This window comes from Pseudomyrmex gracilis, unplaced genomic scaffold, assembly GCF_002006095.1.
Source record: "Pseudomyrmex gracilis isolate BER0280 unplaced genomic scaffold, ASM200609v1 scaffold_86, whole genome shotgun sequence".
In the NCBI taxonomy this organism is placed as follows: Eukaryota; Metazoa; Arthropoda; class Insecta; order Hymenoptera; family Formicidae; genus Pseudomyrmex; species Pseudomyrmex gracilis.
In genome coordinates this window covers 32,249-42,883 of record NW_018020670.1, presented here as the reverse complement: position 1 = coordinate 42,883, position 10,635 = coordinate 32,249, and the positions used below count along the sequence as shown (strand labels likewise).

The 10,635-nt window shown below is 39.8% G+C and overlaps 1 protein-coding gene across 1 annotated transcript; it reads left to right on the top strand.

Annotated features, from left to right (window-relative positions):
- The first annotated feature begins 477 nt into the window (after positions 1-477).
- Positions 478-5,728, top strand: LOC109855288 (homeobox protein bagpipe-like). The gene is made up of 3 exons (XM_020429374.1): positions 478-1,529; positions 4,751-4,967; positions 5,143-5,728. The coding sequence occupies exons 1-3, from the start codon at positions 1,049-1,051 to the stop codon at positions 5,468-5,470; spliced, it is 1,026 nt and encodes a 341-aa protein (XP_020284963.1). The 5' UTR covers positions 478-1,048; the 3' UTR covers positions 5,471-5,728.
- Positions 5,729-10,635: the final 4,907 nt, after the last annotated feature.

Genomic DNA, 10,635 nt, shown 5'->3' with positions numbered 1-10,635 from the left:
TGACGGAAGCGTCGCGTCCGGCCGCACGTAGGACACTGAAAGCTCCACCTACCTCAGAACGTGCGGTACTCGCGCGTGCAAAAGCTCTCGGAGAGAGAGCTCGTGAGATCGAGAGAGGGTGGGCGCCTGTACTCGCGACGAAGAACGTCGTCGAGTGCGTCGTCAAGCTCGTTAAGGAGAGGAGAGTAAAATTTTCTATGACACACGTAGCGTGAAGAAATCGATCGATATCTTACACAGTTCGCGAGAATATATTGTCAAAATTCGATACGAGTCACTTGTGATTGAGAGATAACACAATACATTGTTGTTTAAATTTAAAAAAATATATTTTTCTCTTTCTATTAAATTAAGAAAGAGAAACGGGAACGGAGAAAGAGAGAGAGAGAGAGAGAGAGAGAGAGAGAGAGAAAAAGAAAGAGAGAAGGGCGAAGAAGAGCAAGCGCCTCTCTTAGGTGGGGGTTGTGCGAGCAAAAGAGGGAGGAAGGGAGAGAGAGCTGCGGATTGAGTGGTAATTCGAAAAATAAGTCCTCGCGGACGACAAGCACACTTGACCGGAGCACACTCGAACCGAAAGGGTCCGAGCACTTGGGAATAACAATTAATAACGCCAGTCGCGATTCACCGAGCGATCCTCGGACCTACATAACGAAGGGTCTCTCTTCGGGAATTATGTGAAGGCAGAACAACACACACTGAATCCATCCATTCATCGACCGATCCTCCGACGTGACGGTCACTGACGGGGCCTCAGGAATCAAGAAAGAATGAAAAAAAAGTTATGAGGGAAAGAAGACGAGACGATTGTGATCTTACATATAGTGACAACTTGTGACATGTGACGCGATGAATATTCTGGTGCGCGGACAATGAACGATGATGGTCGCGAAGACGGAAAGCTGAACAGAGAGAGAGAGAGAGATTCGAAGAGATAGTTACGTGCTTAAAGGAACGGGGAGGAAGAGGAACGTTTTTGAATCTCGAGAAAACTATTTTTTTGCGTGACAAAATCGCGAGGATCTGAGAGATAGAGAGAGGAAGCGAAGTGATGGAGGACGAGAAACACAGCGAGGCCTCGCCGAAACCTTCTCAACCGACACCCTTCAGTATCGCCGACATCCTGAGTCGAAGAACCTGCGCGAACACGAAGAGATGCGACTTGGAGAAGCTCCAAGTCGTCTCGGCGCCGATAAAACGACACAATCGGGATTACGAGCGTATTGAAAATGAACACGTTGACGGGAATTACGATCATCACGAGCAGATGATTCATTATCCGAGAATGCCGCCCCGGGAATCCGTCAGTCCGGAGCTGAGCATGGCGCACGAGTTGGATATCTTGAGGAGGAACCTGGCGCAAGCGAACTTATCGAACTTTGGTCGCGTTACCCACTTGACTCAGGACACTTTCAAGCATCACCTCGAAACTCTGGGAAACACAATGACGTATCACTCACCTATCAAGGAACCGGAACATTCTCACAGACAGCAGGACGAAGCGTTGGACATGAGCAAAACCAAGTACTTAGGTACACGACGCGCGCTGTTTGCGCGAATTTGATTTTTTTTTGGTTTTTTTAAATTACGCGAGTTCTCATCTCCCCCCCGTATTGTCGAACAAATTTTTCCCAAACTTTTGTCTAAAGCGACATCGAAGTGACGTCTGTATAATGAATTTTTCGTGTTGAGAACTTTTCGGTGGCAAAACGCTTGAAACGCGACGAGAATCGGAAATAATTTATTTAAAAAAAGAAAAGTACGTTGCAATTTTCTTGTAAAGAATTTTTTTCACCAAACATTTCGAAAAACAAGATCGGAGTTTTTAAAGAGACGAAACGACAAACGTGTACGCGCGCAATAAGCGCGCGGACAAAAAACAATTATCTTCGGGATAGAAAAAAGATAAGCGCGCAAACCTACCGGTGGAAGACCGTCTTTGCGTCGAGAGAGCACGAGGATGCGAGCTTAAGAGGTCATTTAAGCAGATATGCGCGTAACACAGGCGAGCTCTTTTCAAGGGTTTTTTAAAAGTTAACCCGAGCGCGCGCAGATAACGTAATTGAATGTAATTTTAGTAGCATAAGTGGCACTCGACCGGGCAGACGTCACGAGTGCCCCGGGTCTTATACTTCTTGCACTTGTTCGATCTCTCCGGTTCGTTTTCCTTTCGTCTCGTCTCGACGCGCGCGCAAGGATCACATTCGTGAATTACAACAAAAACCGTTTTAGATCAAGGTTGCGATCGACGAGCACTATTTCCGAACAAACATTTCGCGATTGATTTATTCGCGACAGATGCAGCGCCTATGTAGATCGCACCAGGTTGCACGCGGCAATAATTCTCGGTTAAACGTTTTCGCGGTTTTCATTTTCGCATCAGACATTTCACATCACGTTTCAACAGAGAAACAACGTTAAGGCCGCGGATGTGATGTAAAAAACGACGCGACAGTAGTAGTAGTTTTTTTTTTTTACATCGCGAACCCTTAGCTCTCATCATATGTCGTATTTGCTTCGTAATATTCGACCTCGTTGCGAAGAGCGTATAGAGTTACACATGACCGAATAGTGTTATCTTAGTATTACGAGCAAACAGATATTTTTTCCCTCGATCGGCGAAGCACCGGCTACCGAAATCAATCACGATTACAACAGCGCGTTAGCGGGGATGATATAAAGAGTTATCAAACAAATATCATATCAAACGCCAACCAAGCTTAGATGAATTTTCGAATTGAATTCAATTCGAATTTCCATGTGTATTAATTTATTTACACCGTACGTACATCCGGTATAGAGGCTTCTATTAATCTTAAATCTAAGTTGTTAAATTTTATCTCGTCTTTAATAAATTTCGTATGGGAAAATTTTTTCATTCGTCGTGATGTGATTTTCTTTGAAATTTTGCAAAGGAGCGAACGCACGGCAGAGCTGTGGGAATTATTGCGCAGCTTTGAGTCTCATTTTTCTGAAATTTGTTACCGTGTTTGACAAGAAACGTGTTTTTTTTTTTTCTAATAAAAATAATCGATAAGATATTGTCGCCGATGTCGTTCGAAACAAGATCGCGTTTTGTTTTTTTCGTACAACGTTTTGTAAAACATTTTTTAGGAGATTTTATAGATAGAATATAGTTTCACGTAAAAACAACAACGTACTTAACGAAGGGAAGACGTTTTTCCTCTTAAACGAAGGATCGTCACCCTGAGACCGCGCGCGAGACACGATAGCATTGTTTGCAGCAGCGCGGCTCGAGGGTGAAGAGGCACGAGCTGGCACCGATTCAAGGTGCACTCAGAAAATTACGAGTCCACTTTCGAGGGGAAATCTCACCAGTCATTTAATATGATAATGGACAATCCAATAACAACAAAAAATCGGCTTGTTGTCACAACAAATTGTTCTGAGCTTCTTGTTGCGGTAATAAAACCGAGTAGTTAAATCCCTCTCGAGACTTCGGCGTGTCGTGTAGCGCGACAGAAAAACCGAAAATCTCTTTTATATATATATATATGTATACAGAAATCGCTTTATACATGAAAATATATATATATATATAGCGGTCTCGAAGGATCTCATCGATGTAATCAGAGTCGGCCGACGCCACTTGCTCGTCTCTCGATATAGAGACACACGGTCTATAGGATGTTTGACGAGCGCCGAAGGATGGACGCATTAGCCGGACGAGATGGCATCTAGTTGACGTCGAAAGTGATCAAATATAGATCTCTCTAAATGCCTCGTATCCTCTGCAACCACGGATAATAAACACTGACGTAGGTTGAAGCGTTTTGAGCGCGTAAGTCATTGTGATGTGCCGTCGCAGAGATCTGACGCGAGTTTGCCGGTAAAACAAAAATTTAACAAAATTTATCCGAAAGAGAGAGAGAATTCAGTTTGTTTCATTCGCGTATTGAATGTATCTAAAACGCTTGAGCAGTTTTTGCTCAATGTCCTCGGATTAAGGCCATTGATGTAAGTTTGAGACTGTGGATTCTATTTTTTTTTCTTTTTTTTTTTTTGGCTACACCGTAAGAAACGATATACGCATTAGCGAAGTAGAGGATCAAGCTTCAACCCGAAGCGCGTTGCCAAGTAGAAGTAAGCTAGTCTGATCTGCAATATGACTGTACTCTAGTGGCACTGGTTAAACTTAGAGGAGAATTACCATGGAACAGGGGAGCGTAAACATGTCGGAGTAGCGAGTACATGTGTTAATGTTTGTGCGAGACATCAAAAGCATCACGAAGCTCTCTTTCTCGCTTCTCCTTTCGCGATCGTCCTCGCCGTTCTCCCTGACGACCGCTCGTCTCTGACGGTTACTCCGACTTTCGGTCCAAACGAATTGCTTTACGATATAGTTGCAGATTCTCGCGCAAAACCCAAATATTTATCCGCAAATGCGAATTCGTACGCGTTTGTATACGCGTTATTCGGAAAACGAGAGACTTTGCCCCCCCCTTACCCCCTTTCCTTTCCCTTTTCCTCCCCCCGTCTGATGTACAAAGTAGCTTTTCGATATGCTAAAAAACAGAAATATTTTACGTAACGATGAATACTTGTGGTAATTTTATTTATATTGCAAACACCAGGAAAATGTGCGTTACTAGATACGTAAGAAACGTTCCATAGAAATTTTTTACGAGGAAAATTTTTTAAACCTCTACTGTAAAATTATAAAAAGTATGACGTCACATGTGTCATTATACACGTGTCATTTAAACGAGACGTTCATTCGTGTGTGTTGCAGACGAGACGGAAGACGACGCGTACGAGTCGCAAAGCTCAGGTCAAAGTATGCAGAGTAGAAAGAAGCGCAGCAGAGCGGCCTTCTCGCACGCGCAAGTGTTCGAGCTTGAAAGGCGATTCGCGGCACAAAAGTATTTGTCGGGTCCGGAACGAGCGGATCTGGCGCGTGGCTTGAAATTGACGGAGACGCAAGTGAAGATCTGGTTTCAAAACAGACGGTACATCAGTTTGATCTTTTTTAACACGCGCGTTATTTAGTTTTTTTTTTTTGAATTTTAGAATAAAAATATCGAAAAGGATATTTGTGCGATAGAGAGTTTTTTTTTTATTGCTCACGTTTCTACTTGTCGCGGCACCGTTTTTTGTGTATAAACATCGTTTGTTAAATTTCAGATACAAAACCAAACGACGACAACAGCAGGAATTGGGCGCGCTCGTGAACTCTGGTAGCGCCAGACGCGTGGCGGTGCGCGTTCTGGTACATCCGGACGAGCACTTGAGAGGATTACCTCTTCGTGGTTCCGGCCAAATTCCCGGACAACTATCGGGCCCGCAAATGCATCCCGCGGCGAACAAAGCAATCGCCGGTTTCCCGTATTATTGTTTGCCGTATCATCCGCTACTCTGCCCGCCCTTGCACGCCACCCACGTTCAGGTACAAAGCCCGATCACGCCCGATTTCGATCCCACCCAAATCTCGAAAATCAAGGATGAGAAATAAGCGAGACGGAACATAATAATTCTTGTTTGTTTTTCTCTTGTTTCTCGATCTTTTTTAGAATTACACGTGCACATGTTACATCTCCCACCGGATTTGCCAATCGTCTCTGTCGTAGATCTCTGTCGTAGATCTCTCTTCTCTCTCTCTCTCACACACACGCGAGTATTTATTATTATCAAATTCCAACGACACGCAATATACGGAAACAAACGTGTAAATTAGCCTGTAAATAAATGTATAAAATATATAACACACGGACTTTTGAGTCTCCTCCGACATAGATACATATATATATATATATATATATTTTTTTTTGTTGTTTTCGGACACGAAATTCTAAGTTTACGAAAGATAAAAAAGTTTTAATTGCGATAGTTCAAAAGTGACCTTTGTTGATCTTTTTCAGTGTTTTACACTTTGTGAATTTTCGTATTTTAAGAGACAAGGTCAAGCAGCGCTCATCTTTAGACGATACTTTATACGTTGCGACACGATCGATTCTCACATGCGCGCGTTTTGTTCGAATTGCGCGAACGTGGAAATTGGCGTGATTTTAGTGTATGTACAAAGCGAAAAAAACATTTGTATGTGTCTCTCGGGATTTTGTCGAGAGCGAAATGTGTGCAATTCTTTAGCGAAAAAACGTGTGCAATGTAAAAACCAAAAACTTGTGTATTTAATGCCCAAATAAAATTTGTTTAACGTGCGTCACGAGTCTGTCGTGTTCGAACTCAATTTGAATCACACACATACACACACACACACACACAATTGTTTAAGTACACTACATAGATGATTCACGTAAATGTCTTTAAATATATGTATATCGTCCACACGATCTGTCGTCTGAGTGTTCTTGTCACCGAACTCTTCCTCTTTCTCCGGAATCCTCTCAATTTTTTCAACGAAAGCGCAACGCGTCGTCGCAGGTGGAAAATGAGAAAATTTTTTCAGGGCGGCGTCGCAACCGACTTTCTCATAAGGGTTTTAATGGCTGCGTCTGGGTGGGCACGACAGACATCAGATATGTTTATTCAGACGCGGAGATGAACAGGCTTAACCGACACGGACGGAGAAGAAAAAACCTAGATCTGACACTCGTACGTTGTAAACAAAAGTGTTACATTGCCCTCGTCGAAACGCTCTTTTACATTCCGCCACGTAAATTCTTACGAGACGCGCCTTTTGAGTGCCGCGAATGGAATTACTGGTTTTTAATTTATTTGTATGTTTGGACTTCTCAAGTACCTAATTGCGTGCATTCGTGCAAAGTAATTACAGTGAAGAGAAAAGAGGTTTTTACTCTCTCTCTCTCACACTCGATCGGTTGATTTATCTATCCGTCAAGTTAATTATACATGACTCTTTTACACAAAAAAAAAACATGGATTATTTAAAGTTTAGATGATCAGAGTAAAAAACATTTATATAGATATTATATCTCCAGATGTCACGCGCATCATTTCATTTATTTATATGTCGTACAATAAAAATATATAGTATATATTAAGTTTATTATAAACAAAATTATTTACGGATATTATATTTTGTGTTATGACAAATGATGTTAAGAAAATTCTGAGCATCCAGTAACAAGAATAAAAAAACATTGTTATTTTATCTTATTTTTTCGACACAAGCGCTCATTCTATAAAAATCTGAATTTTTCGGATGAAAGAGAATTTACGACCGTCCGCTTCCCGTAATTCGTTATTTTTGGGATTTTTGAGTACATCAATAAATAGGAGGAGGTGGTCAGCACGATTCTCGTGACGCAAGCCGCAAATTATTACGATGAGTTTCGGCACTAACAGCGACTGGTACGTCGACACAAGGCCTCGTTTAGCGCAAGAGCATTATGGCTTTACAATGTTTAGAACTGTTCTAAACGGAGCAATAATGGACTGCAGAAGCGACTATAAAGCGTCTCTACATCGCTGATTTTCGCTATTACGCGCATTCAAGCGCACAAACACAGAAAACGTCGTCGGTTTAATTATTGTAATCCGGAACGACACACTTTTCGATTATATAACAATATAAGATTAGAAATTAGAAAAGGTCACTCAATAAATTCTGAAACTCTTTAAAAAAAAGAGTTTTTTGTCGTTATTTTATTAATAAAAACAACTTGTAACGCTATATATGGGCCATTCGGTGTAGATATAAACCATTTTCAACCCTTGACTCATGAATTTACCATCGACGTGACTGTAACAAGCCAGCAATTTGCAGCGGGAGTACGTTGGTTCGGAGTGCACCACTGACGGACTCGTCTCGTAAAACGAGAAAGGAACGATTTAACGCTCAATCAACCGACGAAAGCTAATTTTCATTAGCTGTTAATAGCACAAGACCACCCTCTCCCTTGATCACCCTCTATGGTGTGCTACGCCTTAACCCCTCACTTCACCCTTCCCCGTTCTTCGAGCGCGTGTCTTTCGTTTGTCACCAGAAAGCTTCGCTCATTAATTGAACATAGAAACTGCTCAAAAGTTTACTCTAACGCGCAAAATTTTCTATCTTTAATCATTCGTTTGAGATAAAAATGTGTAACAAAAAATATAATATACTCGATAATATAATGTCAATATTTTAGAGAAATTCGGCGCAGTGTCGATAAAGAGATTTATTTAGAACAATTTTTTTTTATTTATCAAAATAAAAAAAATCGCAAATTGAACTTATTGTTCAGTGAATTTCCAGAGATGAGTATACCGAGAGAACTCGATTTGACGCAAAAAATTACTCAAGCAAGATCGATTTGAATATCATTTAAAAAATCGTACAAAGAGGACAATTCAGCTCGCGGCTACACAGGCCATTATCAATTTCGCACGAGCCATTTGCGCGTGCGGGGTAAAAAAAAAGCCCACCTTTTTCACAAGCGCCTGTAGTAGCCTCTTATACAATAGGACGTGAAACAGGCAAGCGAATTTGAAAGTACAATTGAGCTATTTTTTTTTTTTTAATGTTAAGCATTACCGCGCGCAGTAATTTGTTATGTAGAAAAGAGTCAAAAAAGAGCGTGTAAAAAATATTTAACACGTATGAGAACGTGCGGTTGTTAAAACAAAAAGAAGAAAAAAAAAAAAACAACAATCGAAAGATGTATCAGGTTTTTCATATTTTCATGCGCGGCGCACAAATCTGGTTTCGCCATCCCCCTCGAAGCTTTATAAACGCAATTGCCGGTTCCAAGTTCGAGATTTCAGCCGTTACTTTCGTCTCTGTCGTCACTTTTTCTCATCTCTCTTATATACCATTCTTCCGAGTTCTGACACGCGTTTCAATTGGGATGGTTGCCAAGGAAACCTAGGAACCGGAGTGTCACATAGACTATTGAAGACGTTAAAGGGGACACCTTTCCGTTTCGCGGAAAACATTTCAAAACGCGACGGATAGGACTTACAAAGCCATAACGAGAATCGAGATATTTCGATTTTTTAGATTCTCTGATAAGAAGTTTCACACTTTGCGTCTGTCTAAATGTTATTCTTGTTGACGCATCAAATGTTCAATTAATGTTATCAAGATAAACAAATACGTAACATAACAATCTTTTTCTTTTTTAAAACATTTAAGACGTATTGTAAAAAACCATTAAAAAGATTATAACAGAGAAGGAAAAAGAAAGAGAAAGAGAGATAATATATTCGTCATAACAATTCAAAAAAATTGCACATATGGATTTTATATTTACTATATTTTCCCCCTCAAAAAAGAGATGACGATCATTTTGTGCTTTTAAATCGAAGAGAGTAAAAAACTTTTTACTGTAAGTTTTTATCTTAAAAACGCTGTAGGTGTTCTCATTTATATTCTCTCACGTGCAAAACTTTTTCTTTCCTTCAATATTGCTGCGTTCTCTACTTAGAGTTTGCAGTGGCGGGAGAGAGAAAATCACCTCGAGTATATATCGCGAATCATCAAACGAGTAACGACGCTTGAAGAGAAGAAGAACTTGCCGAGCGAACTGCGGAGGAAACCGTTTCCTCCGTTTTTCCGGCATTTCAAAGAAGCAATTTAGCGATTTTTCGTGGCGAAACGCCGTCGAGGAAAATTGACGTACGAGCAGCCAATCAGCGGTGTTTCATGCAGCTGCCACCGCTCAAAGAAATTCTTTCAAATATATTTCTCTTAAATTTCTCGTACTTATTATAAGAACTATACTGTAAGATAAACGTTCGTATTCTTTATTAATGTTAATACCTTTAAGTTCTTTGTACTCTAAAATAAAAAATATGTTTTGTAGCAAACTGATAAACTGTTTTCTTTTTTTTTTATCAGTAATATGTAATTAATATGTAATTTACTCTCGTGTAATTATAATATCAAAAACAATGTGAATAAAATTCAAAAACAAATTTCTTCCTTTCTCATTCCGATGAGTTTTACTGCTAATAAAATAATAAAAGACAGTTACGCTGAACAAATCTAGTAATCTAACACAAGTCTAAATAAATTATATTAGTATACATACTAATATAAATTATTCTAATACTTTGACTTAAAATATATGCGAGAAATATATTTCTTCTATTGAAGAAACAGAAGTAGAAACAGAAATTAAATTCAAAATCTATATACAATGAAGTAGACAGCATAGAAAGGCCAAAAGACATCTTAAAGATCTAAAAGACAATAAAACGTTTTTTAAGTCGTCTTTTAGAGACATATGCTGTCCAGATACAATATTAGTTTTTAAACATATTTGTTTTCGAAACATAGAGCGCAGCACGTTTCAATATCCAAAAATATTAACAGAGAACGACAGTTTCAGATGCTGGCAAATTGGATATTGAAACTTGTAGGCTATCTGTTAGAGAAACATATGTATATACTGCTGGTAACATGAGTTGTCTCCGATCAATACCATTTGGTTTGAGTTTGTGCTGCATTTGTTCGACACTGTCGATAAGTTTCTTTTTTTTATATAAACTAGCACAGGTGCGCGCTACGCGCACGCTATTTTTATTTTTATTTAACGTGTTGTTAGTGAACACAACCTGTTACCGCGATGACAGATAGTATATACGTCTTATAAACCATATAATACACATATGAGAAATGTCAGAAATAACGCATGAAAATCAAACTCAAAAAGTAGTAAGAGAGAGAAGTGGAAAAACAACACGTGACTAAAGTTACGTGACAGGGAAAAG

Excerpts from the sequence above, each read along its gene's own strand:
- LOC109855288 (XM_020429374.1), top strand. The coding sequence starts at position 1,049 with ATGGAGGACGAGAAACACAGCGAGGCCTCGCCGAAACCTTCTCAACCG. Across the intron at positions 1,530-4,750 it reads GAGCAAAACCAAGTACTTAG|ACGAGACGGAAGACGACGCG; the intron begins GTACACGACGCG and ends TGTGTGTTGCAG. Across the intron at positions 4,968-5,142 it reads ATCTGGTTTCAAAACAGACG|ATACAAAACCAAACGACGAC; the intron begins GTACATCAGTTT and ends GTTAAATTTCAG.